Source organism: Mastomys coucha, unplaced genomic scaffold (assembly GCF_008632895.1).
Source record: "Mastomys coucha isolate ucsf_1 unplaced genomic scaffold, UCSF_Mcou_1 pScaffold1, whole genome shotgun sequence".
In the NCBI taxonomy this organism is placed as follows: Eukaryota; Metazoa; Chordata; class Mammalia; order Rodentia; family Muridae; genus Mastomys; species Mastomys coucha.
This window is the reverse complement of record NW_022196891.1, coordinates 19,955,098-19,982,536: the sequence shown is the minus strand read 5'-3', so window position 1 is coordinate 19,982,536 and position 27,439 is coordinate 19,955,098. Positions and strand designations below refer to the sequence as shown.

The 27,439-nt window shown below is 36.0% G+C and overlaps 1 protein-coding gene across 2 annotated transcripts in view; it reads left to right on the top strand.

The window, feature by feature from the left end:
• The window catches only part of Dpp10 (dipeptidyl peptidase like 10), a 716,117-nt gene that overhangs the window by 603,492 nt on the left and 85,186 nt on the right, over positions 1 to 27,439 (top strand). For both annotated transcript variants that reach the window (XM_031380842.1, XM_031380845.1), the window contains exons 8-10: positions 6,907 to 7,027; positions 16,481 to 16,635; positions 25,422 to 25,519. In XM_031380842.1, coding sequence (XP_031236702.1) covers positions 6,907 to 7,027; positions 16,481 to 16,635; positions 25,422 to 25,519 — 374 coding nt within the window. The remainder of the gene's footprint in view (positions 1 to 6,906; positions 7,028 to 16,480; positions 16,636 to 25,421; positions 25,520 to 27,439) is intronic.

The window sequence follows — 27,439 nt, the reverse complement described above, 5'->3', positions numbered from 1 at the left end:
CACACATAGATCCTTACATAACTAAACATAAAATGAAGGCTTTAACATGTTTTTTTTTAGAACTCTGTGCTGGCTAGTTTTTTGTCAACATGACACAAGGTACTGGATTGTGTCTGAGAAGAGGAAGCCTCAATTGAGAAAATGCTTCTCTAGGAAAGGGATATAGGCAGAACTGTAGGGAATTTCAGTAATTGCTGTTTGGTGGGAAAGGCTCAGACAATTATGGGTAAGGACACTCCTAGGCTGGTGGTTCTGTGTTGTATCTAAAGTCAGGCAGCAAGCCATGGTAAGCTAGTCAGTAAGCAGCACTCCTCCATGGCCTCTCCATCAGCTCCAGCCTCCAGGTTCCTGATGTGTCTGAGTTCTTCTCTCCATTTTCTGTTGATGATGAACAGTTATATGGAAGTGTGAGTGAAATATACTCTTTTGTCCTCAAGTTGCTTTTAGTTATGTTATTTCATCACAGCAATAATAATCCAAACCAAGATGGACTGCTGGACTACGTAACAAAAGTTTGTCTCAAAAGTACATTGATGATAACAAAAATAAACTCTTTCTATCAATACCATACTATGTCTATGCATACTTGGCAATGAACAGTATGGACCAACATATAGTTTGAATGTCCATTACATATTCCCCAACAGCAAAATTCAGGTGCTATTTTGGTTATCCTCTGGTGCTCTTCAATGGGTTTCAGATTTTAAGTTATTTTGTGGATAAATTAAGAAAACAGATTTTGAAAACTTAGGGAATTGACATGCTTTATGAATCTGAGATTTACCTCACCAAAGAGCTATCACTTTCTGATTATTGGGCTATATAGGTGACTAATAGAAGAACTTGATTAATAATCTCAAAATATGGCAGTTTGATCAGTGACATCAGGGATAAGTATTCATTTCTAAGTATGTATATTTTCAGTATGCTTTGTTTTAAATTTAGTTTATGGAGGGTGATAAAGGACATATAGATTAATGATTAAGTGTTCTTGATGCTTTTGCAAAGAGCACCTACATTAGGAGACTCACAAACATGTTAACTCTAGGTCCAGGAAATTTAAAGCCCTCTTCTGGCCCTTTTGCAGGTATAGATACCTGTTAATACCAGTAAATACTTAACACACACATACACCACATGCACACACACACACACACACACAAATACAAACACACACAAACATACACACACATACACATATGCACATATGAATAAAAATTAAATTAAAATTAAAAACACCCAGCTGCAGCGTGGAGTGAAGTCCTGCTGTCAGACTCCTCAGGGTACATGCAGCTCAGTGGTAGCTTCTATGACTTCTGAGTATTAGTGAAAAAAGACACCAGTTCATTATAAATATACTTGACAGTTGAAAATAGATTAGATTCTAAATGTGCACTTCACAAAGGCCACCAGTAGTTTATTTTTGTTCAATAGAAAAATGACAATCTTGGGGACACTTTTGGGACTTGAAACTTTGAATAAAATGGTAGTGGCATTTTGGTTCCATGTTTCTATTTCTTATTCTGCATTGGAGCTTGTATAAGTGGCAGATGGATTCTGAACTCCATCCAATCTGTTCTTTAGTAATTTCTGGCCTATACATTTAGATAAATTATACATCTTCTGAAGTTGTGGATATTTTAGTAATTATTTGAGTTGGAAGCTTTTTAATTTCCTCTTTTGAAATATAAATATTGTTTGACTTTCTATGAAATGATGTAAACAAGCATTTATTCACTCTGAAAGGACACTAGTTACAGAACTAAAGAAATTAGGCTGGCTGAACTGGGGAGGGGCTGGGGCTACATATAAAGGAATTAATGAATGATTACAGAAGCATGGCTAACTCAAAGGTGGTTGGTTCACAAAACAACTCACTCAACATATGTGACGAATGATGGCTATTGCACACCTGCAGCTTCCTGGAGGACCTGCAGGCAGGAGAGTGTCTTTTCTTTTGGACTTGTCAGGGCTCATACAACCTTGAGTGGGGTCTTGTCATTCTGGTAAGTGTCAGGAGATTTCTTGGCCTAGTGAGTTTTGTTTACTCCGAGAGCCTTTAAAGTTTAGTTTCATTCCTGAGTCATAAGGATACAAGATCTTAATTTGGAGAAAAAAGTCATGTGGCAATAAAGATTTAGAACCATGTTGTTTTATGTAAAACTCCCAGGTCTCCCAATAATAGCTTGAGTGATGGGATGTGTGTGATTTGCCATCAACTTTCTTAAAATAGAAAAGAGAGATTTCACCCAAGAAAGACTATCTGCTTCTCTAGAAAGAGCAATATAAATATTAGCTTCTTTTTATTCAGAGATGTGAAGTTCTTGTCATATAGGTCTTTTGCTTGTTTGGTTAGAGTTACTTCAAGATACTTTATATAATTTGTGACTTGTGAAAAGTTTGTTCCTGATTTCTTTCTGAATACAGTTATCATCTATATATAAGAAGTCTACTAATATTCTTGAGCTAATCTTCTGTTCAGCTATTTTCCTGACAGTGTTTATCAGTAGTAGGAGTTCCCTTGTAGAATTTCTGGTCTCATTTATGTATACTATTATGTCATCTGCAAATATTTATGTTTGACTTCTTCCTTTACAATTTGTATCCCCTTGATCTCACTTAGTTGTCTTATTGTTCTAGCTGGAACTTCAAGTACTATATTGAACACTTGTGGAAAGAGTGGAAAGCCTTGTCTTGTTCTTGATTTTAGTGGAATCGCTTGATTTTCTCCCCGTTTACTCTGATGTTGGCTATAGGCTTACTGTATATTGCCTTTATTATGTTTAGGTATGTCTCTTGTGTCCCTGATCTCTCCAAGACATTTCGCATGAGGGGATGTTGAATTTAGTCGTTTTCAGCATCTAATGAGATGATCTGCGGTTTTGTTTTTCCTTTCCGTTTCTTTATATGGTGGATTACATTTATAGATTTTTTTTTTTATATGTTGAACCATCCCTGCATCTCTGGAATGAAACCCACTTGATCATGGTGGATGGTATTTTTTATGTGTGCTTGGATTCAGTTTTCAAACATTTTATTATGTATTTTTGTGTAAATGTTCATGAGGTGTATTGGTTTGTAATTCCCTTTCTTTGTTGCTTGTTTATGTAGTTTGGGCATCAGACTGTGTCCACATAAAATGAGTTTGACATTTTTTTCTGTTTCTATTGTGGGGCATAATTTGAGGAATGTTGGTATTAGCTCTTCTTTTAATGTCTAGTAGACTTCTTTGTTGAAACAATCTGGCTCTGTGTTGCTGCCATCACCACTGCCACCATCTCCTCCTCCTCTTCTTCTTCCTCTTCTTATTCCTTCTTCCTCTTCCTCCTCCTCCTCCTCCTCCTCCTCCTCCTCCATCTTCGTCTCCTTCTTTCCTCCTCCTCCTCTTCTACTATTTCTTCTACTTTTCCTCCTCCTTCTTGTTTTATTTTATTTTATTTTACTTTATTTTGTTTGAGAGACTTTTACTGAATGTGATTTCTTAGGGGTTATATTCTATTTAAATTGTTTATCTGATCTTGATTTGACTCTGGTAAGTGGCAGTTATCAAGAAATTTTTCCAATTCTTTTTGATTTTCCAATCTTGTGCAGTACAGTTTTTTTCAAGTATGACCAAATGATTCTTTGTACTTATTTGATGTCTGTTGTTATACCCTTTTTCATTTTTGATTTTGTCAATTTGGATATTCTCTTTGTGTCTTTAAGGTAATTTAGATAAGGGTTTGCATATATGTGAATTTTCTCAAAGAACCAACTCTCTGTTTCATTGATTTTTTTTAACCGTTCCCTTTATTTTTATTATTAGTTTTATTGATTTCAGCCTATTTCTGACCATCGCTTCGTCTTGGTCCTGTGTGATTCTTTTGCTCTAGAGCTTTCACTTTTGCTGTTACATTTTGAGTACGATATCTCACTATTTTCTTTATGAAGAAATTTATTGGTATGATCTTTCCTCTTAGCACTGCTTTCATGTGTCCCAAAAGTATGTTCTGCCTTACTCTTCATTGAATTCTAAGAAGTCTTTATTTCTACTTGATCTAGTGGTCATTCGGTAGAGAATACTTCAGCTTCCTTGTGTTTGTAGACTTTCTGTTGGTCCTATTGTTCTTGAAACCCAGCTTTAATCTGTGTTGGTCTGATAAGATACTATGGGTTATTTCAATTTTTTTTTTTTTGGTGTGTGTGTGTGTGTGTGTGTGTGTGTGTGTGTATATGTATGTATGTTTGTGTGGTAAGACTTTCTTTGTGACAAAGTATAAGGTTAGTTTGGGTGAAGGTTCTGTAAACTGCTGAAACAAAATGTAATATTTTGTGTTAGGATAAAATGTTTTGTAGATATCTCTTAGGTCTATTTGAGTCATAGAATTTGTTAATTCATTATTTCTCTGTTTAATTTCCATCTGGATGTTCTGTCCATTGGTGGGAATGGTGGGCCAAATTCCCCCACTACTAACATGTAGGGTCCAGTGTATGATTTAAGCCAGTTTCTTTTATATTTTTATTGTTTTTGAATAATTTTAGTTTGTTAAACTTTAATTGTTCTTTCACAAATGTGTATGTCCTTGGATTTGGGGCATAAATGTTAATTGGAGGATTTTTGCTTTTGATGTGTATGAAGTGTCCTTCCCCATCTCTTTTGATTTTGGAAGTCTATTTTATGAGATAATGGAAATACTATACCAGCTTCCTTCTTTAGTTATTATTATTATTATTATTATTATTATTATTACTTGGATAACCTTTTTCAATCCTTTACTCGGACGTAACATCTGTCTTTGATACTGAGATGTGTTTTTCCTATTCAGCAGATAGATAGATCCTGTTTTTACATCCATTCTGTAAATCTGCATCTTTTTATTAAGAAATGGAGTCCATTGATATTGAGAAATAGTAATGACCAGTGAATATTAATTCCTGTTATTTTTTGATGGTGTTGGTGATAGTGCCTGCTTTTAATTTGGCTGGTGTGAAATTATTTATTTCTATGGTTTCATTGATGTTGTTTTCCCCCTCCGTTTGGAGTTTTCCTTCTAGAACGTTTTGTATGGCTGAATTCATAGATTAATACAGTTTAAATTTGACTGTGTCATGGATTATCTTGCTTTCTCCATCTGTGGCGATTGAAATTTTTGCTAGATTGAGTAGTCTGGGCTGGCATCTGTGGTCTCAGAGTATAAAAGCATCTGCCCAGGCCCTTCCAGCATTTAGTGTCTACATTGAGAAGTTGATTGTAATTCTAATGGGTCTTTCTTTATATGTTACTTGGACTTTTTTCCTTGAAGCATTTGATATTCTCTCTTTGTTCTGTGAGTTTAAAGTTTTGATTATTATGTGGCACATGAACTTTCTTTTCTGATCCAATCTACTTGGTGTTCTCTGTAAGCTTCCTATATCTTTATAATCATCTTCTTCTCTAAGCAAGAAAATTTCCTATCATTTTGTTGAAAATAGTTCCTGAGTATGATCTGGGAATCTTCTTCTTCTTCAATTTGTATTATTTTTAAGTTTGATCTACTCATACTATCCTAAATTCCCTGAATATTTGGTGTCAGGAACTTTTATATTTAACATTTTTGACAGTTTTATCAATTTTTCTATCATATATTCTACACCTGAGATTATTTCTTCCATCTTTTGTATTCTGTTGGTGATCCTTGCATCTGTAATTCCTGCTTGCTTACCTAGGTTTTTTTTCACCTTCAGGATTCCCACAGATTGTGTTTCATTTATTGCTTTAATTTCTATTTTCAGGTCTTGAAATGTTTTAATCATTTCCTTCTTCTGTTTGTCTTTTCCTGGATTTTAAAGGGATTTGTTCATTTCCTCTTTAAGGGCCTCATCTTATAAGATTAAATTTAAGATAGTTTTCTTGTGTTTTAGCTATCTTGGACTATCCTATGCTTGCAATAGTAAAATAGCTGGACTTTGATAGTGCCATATTGCCCTGGGTATTGCTGATTCTGTTCTTGTGCTAGCCTTTAATTATCTGGGTTCAAGGTTATTATAAAATTCAGTGCTGATTTCTGACTATCTTTTATGATGAATTTTTTTTTGATAATTTTCAACTTGCTTTCTGTTTCCTCTCTGGTCTTATGAGTTGAATAGCCTGTGGTTCTGGTGACCAGCAAGTCTTTAGTTCCAGCAGTCTGTCTCCATTGTAGTTTTGCTAGCCTGTGTGACTTCTGAAGTTTTGGGTATTCATGTTGTATCTGGTGTTATGGGGTTCTGTGAATTGGCATGGCCTCTGGGGTGTTGTGGCCTCTGGGGTTCTACTACCTGGGCTTTGTAAAGTTCTTAGTATAGGTGTAGCTTCCAGTGGAGTTAGAGTCTTATGCCAGGATTATGGAACACAGGAGAGAAGCTGATGTTGGAACTCTTGGGGGGGATATAAGATATACTAGTGGGCAGTAATCTTTGTGTTAACTTAGGGTTTCTAGTACCAGTGATACCTTCTGGTAGAGCAGAAGTCTTCTGGTGGAATTGTGGTCTGTTATTTAGCAAGCATATTTTTATGGAAGCAAAGACTTCATGTTGAAGTTTTACAAATAGTCAGTTTATTATTACTACAATAGCATTTCATGTCAGTTATCAGTCCGTTGTGTTTGCAAAATGTCATTTGATAGCCAAAACAATTCACCAATATGAGACACTCATTATTGAGTAGGTGAAATATAGTTGATAAATAAATGGATTAGAAAGTATTAATGCCAAATAATTTCCAAAGGACAGCCTAATAGTAATATGATAAAGAAGGATTAATCTTTCAATGCCATGTGAATATAAACATGAAATGATATCAGTCTGAAAACAGGTAGAAAATAATGATCCCTTCCAGAAATCACTCCATAATGCAAAAATGTAGTAACATATTTGGATTTTTTTTCTTTCCTGTATTCCCTAATCCAGATTTATATTTTTGAAAACAATATCTACTATCAACCTGATATCAAGAGCAGTTCTTTACGACTGACATCTTCAGGAAAGGAAGGAATTATTTTTAATGGAATTGCTGACTGGTTATATGAAGGTGAGTTGGAAAATTCTAATTTCTAAAGGGCAAAATGACATATTTGTACATCAAACCTCAAAGAAAAATCTGCTTCTTCCAGATATCCATTGCCTCCCTGGTTCTTCTCCATATTTCTTTGTAAGATTGGCATGTTGTCTTATTGCATGGGCTCACATGCTGCCTGGCTGTGGTTCCTATCTTTATATGTACTTTATGTATGCTTTATGGTGAGTGGATATGTGAGGGTACCAATGAATGGATTTCCATCGTGTTCAGGCTAGACTCATTTCCATTCTGATGATACTTAAATAGTAAAAGGGATGATTTCGAACCTGAGGTAACTTCGCAGCACTGATGTTAGGTGATTCACAACTGTCTGTAACTCCATCCCCAAATGCTTCACTTTCATGGGTATCTAAGCGTATAAGCACATCCACGTGCACATCATTATTGTCATCATCATCATATTTCATTTTGTTTTGTTTTGTTTTGTTTTGTTTTGTTTTTTGAGACAGGGTTTTACTGTATGACCCTGGCTGTCCTGGAAATCACTCTATAGACCAGGCTGGCCTTGAACTCACATGCATTTATCTCCTGAGAGCTGGAATTAAAGCTATTTGTCATCACCACCTGAATGCACATTATTAAAAATAAAAAAATAAACTGCTGAAGAGATGATTCATCACTTAAGTACAATAAATACTCTCACGAAGGATCATGCTCTAGCTTACCTGGTGGTTTACAATTGTCTTTAACCCAAATTCTAGAATATCTAATGCTATTTTCTGGATCAGTGAGTTCCTGCATCCATATGTCACAAAAACTCATGTAAGTGCACATTAAATACATAAAAAATTAAATAAGTACATTTAAATTATAGTAAAACTAAAATTTAAAACCTTATACAAAAGACATTTGACTTTAGTTCTTCTAATCAGGTTTAAATAATTATTCCATAGAAACAAGTGGACTATAATTTATAGCTGTGTTATAAGAATGAGTAAGGAGGCCTGTCTTTAACACCTAGGCTCACTTACTGTTCAACCAAATGTGGTAAACTATGTCAATATTTAAACTGAATCAGTATACTTGATTGCAAATTATAAAGTAGGAATAATTGAGAAAATCAATTTCATATCTCAACTTTATGAATATAAATATTCTACCCTTCATTTGATCATTTTTCACTTAGAGAATACTTTATTATTTTCTGTAATCAAGATCATGTAGGAAAGGTCTTACATACTTAATTCACTGTGCTACCTCTGTACAAACGCAAGATTCTTAAATAATCTAGACTAATATTGCTGCTAAATGTTGGACATACCTACCTCAATATGACAATAAAGGGAATACAATTTTCCATAGTGGACATTGCATGTAAAGACACTAAATGTTCCACTTATACATATAATAACTAGTCGACATTTTCACATTTATATGAGAATAGTAGTAATTATGAATTATATATTAAGAGTTGTAATAAGTTTTTTTCAGTAATTTGAATTTGCACAGATAGTGCCTTCTCTTTAAGAATAAAAGTAAGGTTAAAGAAAAATCTCAGTAAATATCAATATTCAGTTATTATTTTTTAAATGATAATATTTATTTGTGTGTATGTGTGTATGTACATGATGTAACATGTATGTAGAAGTCAGATGGCACTTGCTAGATGCAGTCCTGTCCTGCTACAATATGGAGTTCACAGGTGGAACTCAGGTGATCAAGTTTGGTGGCAGGCACTTTTACCCACTGAGCTATCTCAGCAGTCCAGACACCACTGTCTAAAATCCCTTCTCAATACTCATCTGAATAAAAAACATTCTAGAGTAAGATAAGAGTATACCAAATAGCCTTGATAAAGCACTGCTTCTATGCATCACAAAGCTCTTACAGAGTACTTTGTATTCCCAGAAGTGTGATACCATTACTTCTCACATAAAAGAACATTAGTCAGACATCCACCCATTCATGCATCTCTTCATTCAATGGTAATTACTATTGGCCATCTGCATTCCAGCTATATTCCAGTATTCCAGTATTTCCATCATGAGCAAGTGACTGTGGCATTGAGGATCTTATATTCAGGGAAAGATGTTACTAGTTTGAGCTGTATATACATATGTACATATATATATATGCATATAAATGTATACATATATATGCATATATATATAAATATTCACACACTATATGCATATATACATATCCATACACATACACACATACAGATATACACATCATATATGTATATATAAATACATGTACACACACATATATATCTTGAATAGTGAGAGTGGTTGAATGGAAGTGAGTAACTGTAATAATTACAGTATGAAAGTGTAAATCAAACATCAGAGAAATATAATACAAGGAGAGTTGTCTGATGAGAGTGCTGGAAGTTTCCCCCAAGTTTCCTAGAAAATTACTAGAGATGCTGAGGATGGCACTGACAAACAGGTTCATACTGGGCACTTCATGTATTCTAGAAGGCAAGAATATAGGGATAATTTTGCTCAGAGAACCAGAGTTTCTCTGGTAAGCTTCTTATGTCCAAAACATCCTCAATACTATAGAAGACTGAATGATGAAAGAACCATGTCCAGACCATGAATCATAGTGGATGTAAGTTTGTAAAGAAGTTGTGAGTCTTAGCCCACTCTAGGGATGGACAAAACATTTTTCCAATAAGGAAGGCACCTAAGTAGATATTGGAAGATTATTAGAAGAAGTATTGGGGCTCAGAGATGGCTCAGCAGATTAGACAAGAATGAGGACCTGGTTTAGAATCCTCCAATACATGTAAAGATGAAAAGCTGGGTATGGTACCAACATTTGTAACAGAAAAGGTAAAAAGACAAATGAATCCCTGGAATTGGTGAGCCAATTCGTCAGTCTGCAGTACATAGGTATGGACAAATCAAATCTGTCTCAAACAAGGTAGAAGATAATGTCAGACAACTACATTCTAAGACTTGGCACTTATAGGTGGCATGCATGCACACATGGTCATGTACACATACACACGCACACACACACACACACACACACACACACACACACACACACACAATTGCACATGAGAAGGAAAGTATAATCCCCAAAACCATCTTAGCAAAGATACAGAAGTGTTGAACAGTTCTTTATCCCTGGGGAATTCAAATTGACTTTGACAGCAATGGTGTATAAAAATGAGACAGGAAGAAGGCAGCAAGAACCAAGATTGGTAGTGACCTAGCACAGTGAGCTAGGACCTTGGTTATTTTGTTACTTGGAAATGCAGAGAAGCTGATCAGATAGGAAGTGGTAAAAGATTAGCTCTGTGACAGAGATTGGTCAATTGGGTGATGGTGTAGAGTTGTGGATCAGATCATGAAAGGAGCTTACAAACAGCTATTTGACAAGGTATTTTCTGTGTTCAATCAAGAGATAATGAGTCATAAAAGTTGAACTAAGCCAGTTAGTGTGAGGAGAGATTCTAAAGTTGATGAGGCAATAATAAAGTACAATCTAAGTGATCTATTTTGGGTCACTAGTGAATAGTGGTGGCTAACAGTGTGTAGGGACAAAGAACAACAATCTCATGTAATTGAAAGCTTGGTATATGTGTAGACATTCCACAGCCTGTTGGTGTGCTATGGTGTGGGACACATTGCAATATTTTTAAGCCAACAAGGTAAATACTCAATGTTGCTTGTGTAGATTTCTCTGCCTTGAATACAGATTGAGACAACTGAGCTAGCAGCTTTTTATGAAAAAGTGAATAGAAATTATAGCCATTCCATTTTGGTAAAATTTTTTTAAAAAGTATTATTTTCAGGAGACTTTTTATTTACTTATTCATTTATTTAATGTGTGTGTGTGTAAAAGTATAATTGGTATGAATTATTTCTCTCAGAGTACCATGTAGACTTTTAAGACTAAACATAAGTCGTCAGTCTTGGTAAGTACTTTTATTTGCACAGATATTCGCCAACCCCAAATCTTTTTCTTAGTATGATAACACAACACAGTAGCTAGGGATGAGACTATCATGGCACAGTACTTCCTTACCACACACAAAAAAACTCTTGGATAGGCCACCAGCACCACCTGTAGAGGGCACAATGTTGTCTGTCTATAATCCCAGCATCCTAGAGGTAGAGATAGAAAGATCAGAAGTTCAAGGTCATCCTCAGCTGCAAAGTAAGTTCAAGGCCATTTTGGAATATACAAAATCTGTACAGCTCAAAATAAACCAAAATATTATATGTAGTTAATATGTAAAATATGATAAATAAATATAAAAGTATATGTAAATATCAGCAAGTAAATTACAAATAAAATAAGTTAAAAAGCAATGTGAACATAAAAAGATGATATCGAATATAAATAACAATATAGACATAAACAGTATAAATAAATTAATATAATATAAATATATTATCAAAAATATACATAATAAACAAATGAATATCATACATCTGAGTTGAACATGGACAGTGTTGTGGACTCTGAAGAGGTTGCAAGAAAACAGGTCACAGACTCTTGTCTGATGCCACTGCAGATTTGATGGCTTTGCAGAAAGGAATCTATGCAATGATAGGCTTTGCCATTCAGATTAAACTTTGTCCCTCTGTCTCCTGCATCATTATATTTCTTTGGGGTTTGCTTTACACAAAGGCTCTGAATGCCACTGTCCATGAATTACTCAGTTCTCCCTCCAGGAATCCTATCTTAACAGTCATTTCAAAGGACTGGCAGTGTAGATTCGGCAACTGTTTATTTCTTCCAAACAACACTTCCCATTGTCTCTCTGTTTCCCCAAACTACCATCAGTTCCTACACTGGAGTAGGATCTACAACGGAGTTCCTTCTCCTTTCCTTCAATATATAAACTGTGACACATCTGCACAGTGTGTGTGTGTGTGTGTGTGTGTGTGTGTGTGTGTGTGTGCATGGAGTGTGTGTGTGTGTATGTGTGTGTATGTGGTGTGTGTGTGTGTGTGTATGGAATGTGTGTGCGTGTGTGCGTGTGTGTGTGTGTGTGTGTGTGTGTGTGTGTATGGTGTTCGTGTGTGTGAACTCTGATGATGCACGCCCCTTAGAAGTAGAGGTTTACTTCTTTGTACTTCATAGAAATCAATTCTGATCTAAATCACCATATTCGGGAGATGCAGAATGACACATATCACATTTTCACTTTTCTCGAGTGAAGCTTGACTTTGCTAAAGAATGTTGGGGGTGGAAATACAGGTTAGTTACATAAAAGAAAAGAAAATTTTTTAAGCCAGATGACACTCCTGTAGGTGGAAGTCGGAGGCAGGAGAATTGAAAGTAAACAAATCTTTGCTCTAGAGTGAGTTCAAGGCCACAGGAGATATTTAGTAACAGTGTATCTCAAAAGAAGAGCAGTGTGTTCTTAGGTTGCGATGTAAGGATAGGGCATGGGTTCTTTCTTGTTTTAGAATCCTTCAATTCATAACAAAAATGCAAACACATATATTTGAAAAGCAGGTAAAATTCAGACAAGTAGACATCCAGATACAGAGACATGGAAGACAGAGAGATAAGAGGGGGTTCCAAACAATGTGGGTTTTCTATGAGTTTGGAAACAGCTGCTGGATTCATTGATATGCCACTGGAGGCTTAAGCCAAAGGAAGACTGCAAAAGCTGAGAAGGAAAAAGGAACTGGGAAGGGCATAAGACAGACAATTCCCTCATGAATATTGACAAGTAGGACACACCAAAAACAGAGATTTTAGTGGTGTCTTCAGGAAATCCAGTCTGCTTAGACTGATCACAGGTAGGCAAAAACCAGCTGGCTTTTCAGAAGAACTTGTTAATCTGAATACTATAATTGCATCTTAGATTTTTGGAAGCACTTTATGTTTCTGGCTGTGTGTCTTTTGGTGTCTGTGACTAAAGAACTACACATGGTACAATCTCCATCTGCTCTAGAGTAAAATTTCTTAAGTCAGAGAAATAAAAATTTCAGAAAAGAGGCCAAACTACACTAAATTGGAATGCACTGTGATTTTTTTTTAAAAAAATTGTTTATAAACAATATAATTAGCATGGGGAGACACATTCCTTAAATAAATGCCCTGTTAGGTGCAATTAAATAAGTGGTGCCTTTTTCAGAATTTCTATTGAGGACATTTCATTAATGACACTTGTATTTATTTATTTATTTATTTAGTTAGTTAGTTAGTTAGTTAGTTAGTTAGTTAGTTAGTTATTTTGAGACAGGGTTTCTCTGTATAGCCCTGGCTGTCCTGGAACTCACTCTGTAGACTAGGTTGGCCTCAAACTCAGAAATCTGCCTGCCTCTGCCTCCTAAGTGCTGGGATTGAAGGTGTGCACCACCACTGCCTGGCTATTTATCCCCTTCTTATTGCAGATGTTGGTTCTTCCTTTCCACCTTGATTGAGACAGGGTCTTTTGCTGTACACTAGTTCTGCATATACCAGGAACGACAAACCTCAAGAGTCCAGGGATATTCTTCTCTTCTCCCCTCGTCTCTCTGTAAGAGCTCTGGAACTTACCAGCATCAGGGCAAGAGTGTCTGGATTTTTTCCTTGGTTTACTTGGTCCCTCGGGAAGTAAATTCAAGTCCTGAAAGTTGCATCAGAAGCATTTTATTTACTGAGGTGTCAAGTTATTTTGTTTTTCTTTTTATTTTTGTTCTTTCTTTCTGTCTTCATTGATTTATTTACCAACACTATGAGACAAAAACATATTTCTAAGCACCTCTTTTTTTTTTCAGAGAAACAATTTACTTGATTTTGGGAAGATAAATTATATCATCAATTCATGCAAAGTGACTATACTTTCTGTTAGGTTTCTGATTTTCTTCTCTTTTGTTTTTCCATTACAATGAGCTCAAAGTGATTACGGGAGTAATTTCAGTGTCTAATTAAGAGGAATGGACTTGTTAATATGTTCCAATTGGAGTCATTGTTCCTTTAGGTAGTAAAACTTCACAATTAGGAGGACATTAAACATGCTACCCCATGAGGTTTCCCAGTAACAGGACATTACCTTTTACACTCCTTGTCTATCATGTTTTCAATGCTGTTAAATAAGTAAATAAATAAACTCCAACATTTCTACAGAACAAATGATCCCATGTACCATTCCAGAAACTTAAAACAAATATGAATAGTTGATGGGACCACCGGATTCCTACAGTGAGTGACCGTGTGGCCCTTCTCTTGACATTAATGCTTGCTTGTTTAGAACCACTGAAGCAGAGATATTAAGACAATGACAGATAGTTTGGTAAGATTTCTTATAGCTGCTTCACCGGCAAATGTACAGCAAATGCTTGTCTGTCACACAGATGCCATTTCATTCAATGTAAGGGTCCTATGCAGTCAGTCTACCTCCATATACCTTGCTATATTCTACAGGGTGGTAATTGGACCACCGATTTGAAATGAAGGTGGTAATCCTTTGCATGTAAAGTGGGAGCTGAAAGCTAACTAATGCACTAGACGCTATATTGCCCATGCGATTATTGATTATGTGTGTGGTTCTATTGCTGTTACTTTAACATCCTCATAAATATTTTTACATATATTTAGTCCTTCTGATAAAGTTTCCCTTAATTTCCCTGACTCTAAATTTTAGGTTTTATGCTTCTCATATGTCTAATCAAGTAGACATTTATTACATATTATCTACAGGTCAAAGCTTGTTCCTGAAAGATGGAATTTTTTTTTTCAAAATTCTTTCATATTGTAGGACCTGTTTAATGTTAAATTTCAATGTCTTTCTGAGTCAGGATATAGTACAGTGATGATCTACTTCCAGCTTTCTTATGTGTACCGTGCTCAGGGACCTGCTTACACTTTAAACCTGCATCTATTCCTAATCTATGTTTAGGAACAGATTTGGACCACGGATTTGAATTGAAGGCATGAAGAAAGTTCCTGACTTCTAGTGTAGCCAGTCACCTCTGCTCTTCCAGCTTAATCCCTCACATGTATAGGAATATATACATTCCATTTCATACTGTATTGTTGATGTGTATATTCAGTGGAACAGAAAGGAATCAGTTTATAAGGGAGAAGTTTGGCTTACATTTTTATTTGATTACTCATTGTCAAGGTAATTGTTTAATATTCAAAGATTACTGCACTTTCCTTGGATCTTGTCTCTTTTTCCCAACTGCACAAGGAAAGGACTATTCCAGTGATGCCCTGGAACCTGATGTTCTGCATCTTTGTTCATATCTCTTCTAGCTTCTCTTTTTTTCCTATGACATTTCTCTAGGTTTTTAGACCTATACCTATGTCAACCTAGACCTATACCAACCATGTTTTGCAATCTTTATGATTACTATTATTTTTGTCACAAAAAAGGTGATACAAGTATTTGTTCTTCCAGCAACTTACACCTCTACCTTCATATTACTTCAGGGCACCAAGAATGACAGTTGACTAACAACTACATCTCTCTCTATGGATCACTATACTTTATTTCCTTTCTGGAAAAAATTTACAACACACCACAACACATCACAACACACACACTCATACACACACACACACACACACACACACACACACACACACACTATACACAAAACACCACCTAATCTGAATGTGTATTTCCTGAATCTCTTTTCTAGTATTAATTACACTTCCATAATCCATAAAGGAAAGACATGACATATTTGGTAGAATTAGTTGAGGATTCTTCATCTGTAAAGAGAGCATTTCTATTGGTGAAGACATGGGATACCTCAGAGGAATCTGCTATACTATAAGCTAAAAGCAGCCACTATGAGCACAGTAATAAGCTGTTCCCAGACACAGAGCCATGTAGTATAGACACATGGGCAGTAGTGGTAACAGCATTTAAAATTCACACTCAGCCCAAGATGACACTGAAGGATGAAGCTGTGAAAAAAAATAACCTGGTTTTACTCACTTCTTTCTGATTGTCAGTGTAACTGCTGTAATGACCTTATACTACAGGAGCCAGAAGGCAAAGCATTGAGAGTTTTGATGTGGTTTCTACAAATTAGATTTCTGATGAACATAGTTGATCTTATGTTATATATGAAAAAGCTTTTCTGTGTGTTTTATTCTCTTTATTTCGAGCTAAAAAGAGTGTAACAATTATAGACAGCACCCACCTTGTCTAATGAGATGGATGGCATCATGAGTGCTCATGGTTTTAGCTGTATCTCCGTCAGTACTCGTTGTCCTATTCTTTTCTCTCAAATGATGCTTTCATGTGTTCAGTCCATGTTACCCCAAACCCCCAACTTTGATGTAGCATTCTATTCTTCCTTTCTTTCTGCTTTTTCTGGAGTTCAACTAGCAATTTAAAAATAAAGATTTCTCAGAGAAGTGAATAATATGTAGCATATTGTCTAGGTAATATTCATACACAATGAGAATTTCAAGGACAGATGTTTGTGGGTCACTGAGCCCACATCTCTACAGTCGATCTCAAATAACACTCATTTATTCTAGAAGAACTTCTGCATTCTCATATCGCCCACTGGTGGTCACCTGATGGAGAGAGACTTGCCTTCCTGATGATAAATGACTCCTTGGTGCCTAACATGGTTATACCTCGGTTTACTGGAGCACTGTATCCCAAAGCAAAGCAGTACCCGTATCCCAAGGTAAGCAATGCGAAAGAGCTATTTGTTCTTTCTCTCTACGTTGGTGGCTTGATGGACAACATGCTTGATTCTTTTTAAAAGTGCCTCTGAAAGAGAAGTTTCCTATCTGCAAACAAAGCTATCAATTCTAAGCTTGTCAGCTGAAATCAAGGGAGAGTGTCAGTAGAAATAGGTACAAGTGGGGCCAGAGCTATTGCTCAAACAATAAATCACATGCTCTTCGAACAGAAGACGTGAATTTGATCCTCTAGAATCCATATTAAAAAGCAAGGCTTGCAATGCTTACTTGTAACCCTGGTGCTGGAAAGGTGGATAATGTAGACCCCTGGAGATTACTGGCCAGATAAACTAAATCTCATGGTGAGCTCCAGGCCAATGAGAAACCCTATCTCAAAAAATAAAAATTAATGTGACTAACACCAGAGAAATTACTATAAGGTATTGCCTCTTGTCTCCATACAAATGCATACATATGCTGATGCACCAGCATACATCTGCACACAAGAACACACACACACACACACACACACATATGTTCACAGATAACTTGTACAGATGATAACAGTCATGAGACATATTATTGCACTTCTTCCCTTCTGTTGCTCATTCTTGATTTTTTTCTTACATATTCAGTTGAAAAGGGGATAGGAAGAGATAAAAGACAGACTCTAGGTGAGGACAAAGCCTTCTCCAAAGTATATCCTTGGAGTTGTGAACAGATGTTATATGATGAAGAAATGCTATAGCTAAATAAGTTAGGAGTTCTAAGTTTCCAACATTTTTTAGTTTCTTTCAGATGATTTACTAGGGCAGTTAATGTACTATAAGTTACTATGTATTTTGATTCTCTCATAAAAATTGACTGAGCATAAAGAATCTCTAGTCCAGAAAAGATGAATCATAAAGGGCTCCGGTAAAGAACAGAATAAGCATAAAGAATTTACTAGTGAACGTATTAATAGCAGCATTATTTTGGCAGAACCTGGTATGGAATGTGTTTTATGCAATGCTGTTGTTGAGTCCTACCCAGTAGTACATACGTTAGATAAAAAGGTTTTATAGGGCAGGAAGAGCATGGAAATCTTGCCTAGACAGCAAAATTTTTTTAAGTGTGGAATGAAGCCTCCAGAACAAGGACATAAATACAGTTGAAAGCATTTGGATTTCTGTGCAGGCTCTCCTTAATGCTTCAAGTTTTATTTGGTGGTGGTGGTGGTGGGGGGGTGGAATTGGTTGTATGTTATATGCATGAATGTGTATAAAGATTTGTATAGAACTCAGAGGTAAAATGTCACAATTCTTCTTCAATTATTATGCATCTTGTTTTTTAAGACAGAGTCTCTTTCTGAACCCTGACCTCACCAGATTAGCTGGGCTGGCTCACAAGCAGACTGCAGGACTGTGGTTGTCTCAGCCTTTGCTGATACTGCTAGATACCCATGGCTATGACCAAGTTTTCTTTAATTTGGGATTCAACCTTAGATTCCTATGCTTGCACTATAGCCATTTTTCTGGCTTAACCATCTTAGGCTTGTAGATAGAATATCTTGTGTATTATATGGATGAATCATCTGTCAGTTGAAAAGCCAATGTTCTATCGCTTAGGATGAAAGAGAAGTAGAACATCAAATTTCATTTACGTAAACAAATTACAATAATGTTGATCACTTAGTCTTTGAGAATGTCATAGATGTATGTCATACATTTTGATCATATCTACCCCTTACCACCTGACTACAAGTTCTAGAGAACCCTGTTCCAGCAATTACCCTATACAACTTTGTATCATCTTCATTAAACCCATTGGGTTTAATTAGTGCTGCCCATGTGTTCATGATTGTGAGGCTATCCACTGGAGATTGGGAAACCTGTCATAACCATAGGACTGAAGAAATAAAGGTTCTACTTTTTTAGTAGCCATCATCTGCCAATTGCTCCTCTACCAAGGGTGAGTCTTGAGGTCCCAACAAATCCATGCTGTAGTGTTGATTGACTTGGTCTGGTCTTCTGCTGTTAAACTCTTTTTTAGAACACGTTTCCCCACTATAAGAAGGTTTTAGTGAGACCCTTCATACAATGATCATGCAAACATCTTCTAAAAGTCTTCTTTGTACAGTTTAGATCTTAATTATAGATATAAGTCTTAATTATAGAGAGCAAAAAAACTGTTTTTAATTTTTGTGGTGGAGAGTGTATACCACAGCACATATTTGAAGGCCAGAGGACAACTTATAGGAGAAGTCTGTTATCTCTGCCCTTTGTGCCCTCTGGCACAAATTCAGAACATTATGGGAGGTGACAAGCCATTTTCCTTACCATAACATCTTGACCTCCAGGAAGCTGACTTTGAGCCACTGGTTTGGAGAAATCTGCTTTGTTTTTATCATGTGCAAAAATCTCTATGGGCTTTGAACTTGTTTATTATACTGTCTATGTACAATACAGGAAAATGATACCACATGTGTTAGCCCAGTCTTCTGTAGAAACCCAGCGAGGCTGGGATGAGTTGGCGACCACTTACCAGGCTCTTTTCCTAAACACCACACTCGGACATTTTAGAGAGAAAATAAGACAAGGTTTGAGTGTGGAAAGCCCTGGCGATATTCTCTGGATAGAGATTAGTAGGCACTAAATCAATGATCTTCAGAAAATAACAGTCAGTGCATACCAAAAAAGATTCCTATTCATAGGACATTTTAATCATATGTAAGATCAAATTGTGTGACCTTCACACAGTTACAAGTTGAGTTCAGCCAGGTTTTTGTGGGTGAGGGTTTGAGCCCGTAAACTATATACCAACCCTTTTTACACTTTAGATAAACTGAGAATTCTCTTCTGTTTAATTCTTTCCTTGTTTAATTTAACAATGGTGAAATCTTGTCTAGTGATTACAGAAAAGGTAGAGAACTAGTATAAAAGGCATGCACAGCTGTTCAGTGCAAAATGGAATCAGATCAGCCCTGAGAAAGAGATAACACAGTGATTCATTTCTCAAGAATGGGAATTGCGCTTGATTTTTATTTTTAAAATAATTTGCTTACCTGTGTCTTCTAATTAACCCCTCAGCTATAGACAATCTTGGGTCTCACCATGTAAAAACATTGAGACTCATATTGGAGAAATATAAATATTTAAGAAAATTAAAATTTGTCACCAGGAACTCAGATACAAAATAATTATAGATATATTATCATGTAATAAATTGTGGTTCCATTGGTTATGGTACTGTGTGTCTGTTAATTGAGGGTCGAAAAAAATTTTGTTTTGAGGGAGACTAGAACTTTTCCTCATTTAATCTTCATTGCATTCACTTATTTTATAAGAATGGATAAGCACTGAACCTAAAGTTTAAGTGAATTTTTAAAGGTATAGCTATGAGGTAGGCAAATCTCTCAGCAGTTAAGAGCACTTGCTGCTCTTACAGAGGACCAATGTTCTGTTCCTGGCATCCAGCTTGCTTACCTTGCAACTGTCTGTAAATCCAGCTCCAGGGAATTTGATGTCATTGTCTGGATGCTGCAGATACCTACATGCACATGCATGTACATATATATATATATACACAAACCTATAAACACAATTTTAAAAATACATCTTTTTGATAAGTCACAGCTATTTTAGGAGAGGGAAATAACTTAAATAATGATCCTAGACATCAACTTTTACTTTTATAGAAACTCAGAACACTTAAACATCTGCCGTTCTTTCCTAAATACTGATACGTGCCCATTTGCACCACTTGCAGATACAGACAACAGGGAGTATCACTATATTAACATATAATAAACTTACAGACAGGGCACTGATTGTCAATGGGAGTATTAATATTAAAACCTGGTTCTAAGGAGATAGCTCATCGTTAAGGGAGATAACCCCTTGTGCATCAGGACCTGACTATGAGAATCATTGTATTATCCAGAAAGAGAATCCTTGGTGTTCCCAAGCTTGTGATCAGCAGTGGGGAGATAGACATAGGAAGATCTCTGAGATTCATCGGGTAGACACCATAGCCTCCTTGGGAGCTCCGGACAATGAGTGACTTGTTTACAAGGATGTGGGATGTGAACTGTGTTTCTGAGGATGACATTGAGGTTGCACCTTGTTGTCTACACACATACACATATACTTTTCAGGTCGCATGCATGACATGCCCGCAAATCCACATATATTTTTATAGAGTGAACAGGCATGTTTGTAGTCAAAGCTAAGAGAAAGGACCCTTGTCTGGGTGTGGCTTTTATTTGAGATAACCACACATATACTTAAGACATCAGCTTCAAAAAAGACAGTTTAGTCCCTTGTGCTACTCACACAGTAGCTTAATGTCTCTTTGAGCATGCCACTTAATTTTCATATTTACTCTCTATCTATCCCAGTTCTAAATGATCATTAGCTTTCTCATAACAAATGCAGGTTCAGTTTGCTTGCATACAATAAACTTTCAGAAAGTGTCACTTTAGAAATCGAGATAATGCTGAGTTCATATTAAATCGCTGTTAAATTAAGCTAGATTTAAAAACCGGTACAGCAAAACTCAGCATGATCAGATTTACTGATGAAACACTTACCCCAAACAAATATATTTGGATTTTATTTAATTCAGCACGATTTGGTGCTCATAAAATACCCTATCATTAGCAACTCAGCACAAAGGAGATGCAGAGTTCTCTCTCTGTAACCTCAGGTTAATCTTCTTAATTAAAACATTATCTGGTTTAATGACAATTTAGTTGCCAGTAAAAGAAGGTTAATTATTATTGAGGCTTGCATTTCAGAATCATGGAGGACGGGATTCTGTGGATTTGCAGTCTTTGTGGTAAATGGGACTATGGAAAGCAAAGAGATGAGCTGTTTCATTTACACACTCTCTGAATGATTCGAATATTAAAAGGTGAAAATGAACTCACTAAGTTAGCTTAATTCCAAACTCTATGGAAATGTAAAAATTTTAAACTGAGATTATGAAGTGCTGAATAGCAAAATTTGAGAGGCAGCCTGATGCTTCACTGGGGTACCTTTATATAAAAATGGTCTCCTCTGTACACTTTTTAATTAGCATTCTGATGCAAGCTGATTGGGATAACAGTCATTCTGCACAGGTGCAAATTTACAGTTTCCGTGGCAGATTCCCTTAAAGAAATGATCAGTGTCTATGTGTCTTTGGCAAAGTGAACCATAAACTATTGGAGAGAGTTCACGAGAAAATACAATCTATTTTATTGTCCTTATTTGTCTAGTTAGTGTATTAAATGATTAGAATATAAGTACAAATTTCTGTAACTGGGTAAGATTGTGACATAAAAGCACCAATCATTTTAGGTCATTGCCATATCCTCTTTTAGATAGTTTATTCAGCCATCTCTTTGTTACTTTATATAACAAAAATATTACATTTTATCTAAAGAAAACATTTTTTTTCTCACAATGTCTGTTTCCTGACATATTCTCAGATGAATATCTGTTTCTGTTTTGACAATTAAGTAAACTGTGTATTAGAATTTTAATCATATAATTTATGGTACAGTATAGAGGAGCCAAATTTAAACTTAGATTCCCCTCACTCACAGACTTAGGATTTAGGTGATCCAGATCTCAAAACATGTTCCAATCATGAGTATTGTTCATGTCAACCTTGTGCTAAAGGTGAGCTACAGCCCTTCTAGATATAGTCTCATAAGAACTAATTTCTGACAGCTAGTGAGGTATGTTTACTCAGCAATATAGTATATATATATTTATGGATAGATAATAGACATATGATAGATAGATAGATAGATAGATAGATAGATAGATAGATAGATAGATAGAAAGTTGAATAACAGCAAATAGTAGTTGACAGAAAAATTACATATTGCATAAAAGGATAGATAGTGGGTGAGACATAGGTGTTAAAATAGGTTAGAGAATAACTGGTGATAGTTTGATAGTAGATGATAGATGATAGAGAAATGATAATAGTGTGTTAGAGAGTTTTATGTGAACTTGACATCAGTTAGAGTCCTTTGAGAGGAGGGGACCTCAATTTAGAAATTGCCTTCATAAGCTTGTAGGATATTTTCATAATTTCTGATTGATGGGGGTGGGCCTATCCAGTGATGGGTAATGCCATGCCTGGGGTGGTGATCCTAGATTCTACAAGAAAGCAGCCTGAGAAAGCCAGTGAATAGCACATCTCTCTGTGCCCTCTGCAATAGTACCTGCCTCCTGGCTCTTGCCCTTTGTGAGTCCCTGTCCTCACCACTTTGATGATGAGATATTATATTGTACTATGAGGAAAATAAATCATTTTCCTCCACAAATCGCTTTTGGTAACGATGTTTCATCAAAGCAATAGCAATGTTAAGACACAGATTTTATGTGATGGATAGAGAATAGATAGGTAATAAATAGATGTCAGAAGATAATGAAAGGTATATGATAGACTGATAGATTACAAACAGATTAGATTGATGATAGATAGATAGATAGATAGATAGATAGATAGATAGATAGATAGATGGTAGGTAGACAGATCATAAAAATGGATTGATAAGAGATGTTAGAAATATAGATGATATATATGATAGATATGTTATGTGGTAGATAATTGGCATATAAATAACGTGTGGTAGGAATAAAAGATTAATAGATGGGTAGAAAATGGTGAGTAGGTCATAATATTAGATGATAAAGTACAAAGAGGTGATAGATATATGATACAGATAATAGATGATTATAGGGAATAAGTAGAGAATAGATATGCACGCAGGGAGCAGTGTTTGATCAAAAGTGTTTTCTGATCACTTGAAATGCTAGTTGAAGCACAGATATGTAGACCTATACCTGGAGAGTCTTGTTCTATGTCTATAAGATGGGGACCAGGGATTTGTTTTTGCAAGGTCCTAGATAATAAAAATACATGGTCAAGTTACCTCATAAAGCATGGCTTAAATTTTAACTCACTTGATCTACCTAGAGAAATAACCAAACAAAAATGTATATAAATTTTGATCCCCATAATCACTTTTAGTAGTCAAGGAATTCCTTTTTTTTTTTTTTTTTGGATTTTGTGTATGCATGAGTGTGTATATGTGGCAGTCCAAGGTTAATATCAGGAATAAACCTAAATTACTTTTTCACTTCATTCCTTGATGTTGGGTCTCTCAGTCAAACCCAGAACACACTGATATGGCTAGTCTTGCTAATCAGCTTTCTACGAAGATCTCTTTTCCACCTTCTGTGGCTGGAATTTTGTCGTATTATTATGCCCAGTTTTTCTCTTTAACTTCTACTGACTACTAAATGTCAGCTCATGTAGTTAAATGACCATTGAGAGGTGCAGAAACAGCAGTCTCTGAGTCTGTGGCAGGAAAAGATCACGATCAAGCTCACCTCCTATTTACTTAGGTGTTGGGGAGCCTAACTCCAGTTCTCATGCTAACATCGCAAGTGATCTCAATGCTTAGCGACTCCCCAAGCCCAGCATGAAGTCTTTCTTTCATTCCACTATGCAAACTGGTTGAAACATACTCACAGAAGATGACCATAATTCCTTTCTTGCTCACAGAGCATACTGCAACTATTTGTTTGTCATGGGCTAGGAGTTAACACAAGGGATTACTAGCTTATGTGTTTAGGTCTCAGCTCTCATAGTATTAATGAATTTGCTTTGTCGTCTTTATATGTATCTAGAAAAATGATTATAATAATCTTTGTACTGAAGTAGGAACATTTAGTGACAAAACTAGACCCTAATCCTTCATAACATGTTACAAACTAGAAGTGTACCAGCCACTGTACTTGGTAGTTATTGTTCCTTTAATGGAATTTTGATTAACTGAAAACAAATTATACATGCACTTCTACTCTTCCTGCTGCACACTCAGAGATGGCTGCGTCTGCACCTCTCAAGGGTCATTTAAATATATGAGTCACCCATTTAGTAATCAGTAAAGCTTAAAGAGAAAAAAGGGAACACATTAATGCAATGGAGTCCATTAGGCTCTTTTGAATTTTAAACATGTGGCATCTGGGGCATTTGGGTAATATTTTTCATATTTCTGCATTTATTTTTAAATTAGATGTATTTATTTGTGTATTTGTGTGATGGCACACATGTGTGGGTCAGAGGATTACAGGTAGCAGTCTGTTCTGGTCAAGAAATCTATAATCTTTGTGGGTGGGATTTTTCCTGCCTTCTCCTTTCCTGTGCCCTTCTCTTTTCTTTCCTGTTCCCTTATTTTTCCTCTCTCTTTCCATTTTTTGTGTCTCCTCTGCATCCCCATTTTCTTCCACTCACCACATCTTTCCTACTGGTTGCTCTCCTTGTTCTTTAGTCTCCCCTTCCCTATCTTCCTTGCCAATAAAAAGCTTCACACTGAGGTCCTTAATCTATGCTGTGAGCAGTGACTTAGTCTACTTGCTGTTTTGCATGCTCAGACCTTCTTCATCTCTACAAAGGAAGCTCAACAGCACTGCTTCATGAGTCAAACCACCCTCGTTTCCCATAACCTTTAATTGTCTGTCTTAAATGCTCCAGAAGCAGCAATTTAGAAAAACAATTCAAAGTAATCAAGTGAATGGATTTAAAAATCATTTCTACTTCAAAGAAATTAACTTTTATCCCAAGTAAAGAGGAACACATACACACACATACACAAACATACACACGCACACACATGAAACACACATACACAGAGAGACAGAGACAGAGAGAAATTAAACCAGTTGAAGTTTCTGGTTTTTTCTTTGTTTTAACATAGGCTAATGCTTATATATTACATATCACAGCTTTTATTTTCTCAAAGGCAGGTCAAGCGAACCCATCAGTGAAGTTATTTGTTGTAAACCTGTATGGACCAACTCATACTTTGGAGCTGATGCCACCCGACATTTTTAAATCAAGGTAGGCAATTTCAATTCCACTTTAAAGGAGAAATTAGATATTTCCCATCCAATTATCATTTTGTTGCCATTTAGAGAATGATGTGATCAGTACCACCATTCCACTTGGAAATTGAGCTGAGGTTGCCTCCATTCGTTCGGAATGAAGTCATTCTGGGTGTCTGGCTGTCCCCAAGAAGTGTTTAGTCTCAAGGTGACTAGTGGGACCACAAAATGACGAAAGATATGAATGACTGGGACAGGTCGTTGGTTGGAGAGTTGAAGGAGATGAAGACACAGGTTAATTTTACGTAGAATTTTCTACTAGATTTTAGTTGCTCCATTCTTTTTAAATGTTGCTATTTTAGAAGGGGAAATCAGTGACTGGGGATGTAGCCAGTTGGTGAAGTGATTGCCAGGCATGAACTAAGTCCTGCATTTTGTAGACCCCTAGCACTGCATTAAGTTGATATGGTGGTCCATAACTTCAGTCCCTTTGAAAGGAAAATTGGGAGGAACAGAAGTTCAAGATCATCCTCAGCATTATAGAGAGATCTGAGCCAGTCTGGGCTATATGAGCATTAGTCTAAAAACAAACAAACAAACAAACAAACAGCAACAAACCCTAAAAGACTAAATTCTCTAAATTGTATGTAGTTTACTCTACCATTTATTGTTCTTCTGCAAGCAGGATGGTTGAATGAAGTCTGATTTATTTCAAGATAAGAAGCCTTTATATTCATAACATTTGAAGAGGTCCTTCAGGGTATAAATCTCATAAGGACAGGGTTTAGATCCTCAGAACATACATAGAGATATATGTTATATTGTGTAACTTTCAGTTCACCTATGGTAAGATAGGAGCCAGGAATAAGAGAAGAATGAGGAGCTCCTAGGTCAACAAACCTGGAGGCCACAGTGTCAAATAGCAAGGGACCCTGTTTTAAACACTATAAAAGTACATGAATTATTTCAGGCTATCATTTCTGTCCCCAACCCCCAACATATATACTGTGACATGCACACATCTGAGGAAAAGGAGAAAAGAAATATATGTGTCAAAATCATGAATTTAATATAGGAAACATATTCAGCACCAACCAGTTATAAATAATTATTTATACGCTGAAGTTCTAAATGTCTCAAACTTCTAAGGGGCTTCATTTAGTGTTATAATCAATTTATCAAGGCCCTAGAGATGAAACCAATAGTTAACCTTGAAGATTAGCTGTTCATGGATAGTATACCTATCTTATTTCATTTACAGTCCATCAAAAAAACTCATTTTGTGAGTGTGATGTTTATAAATAGCAAAGATGACACATACACACACACATATGCACAGTCTACAATCCATATGTATGCATATAGCACAACTCACACTATTCTTGCTAAGCTGGGACCAATCTTAATATTTGTTTTGATGATATCTATAATTAAACCAAAGTGTCTGACTGGTAAAAAAAAACTTATTTGAATGTTGACATATTTGGAGAAATTTAATCACAGTTGGGCACATTTATTACACTCTGATGTGTATGGAAGTTGTTAGTTTGAAAGGTAATAGAATTTATTTAATGCTTCTTCTGATTAAGGACCCTCTTTAATTATCTAATGTAAACTTATTTTTGTAAGGAATAGGAAAGACAAAACCCGGGGTGAAGGAATGCCTGTGATGGAATCTCGTCATCCCTTGGTAGCAAAAGACCAATGAGATTAGACCATTTCACCTAATCTCAGCGTCCATTATCCACGTTCAAAAGAAGAAAAAAAAAAGTGGTTCAGAATTGACAAACTGTGCATAGTAGGGTTGAATGAACCAGACAGAAAGTTCTATTTGTGAGCTTGGTTTAGCAGACATGAGTAACTCATCACAAGTCAAGCAGCATGTTCAGGACCTGTACAGGCCAAAGCAGCACTGATCCTAGATGAGAAAGGGGCA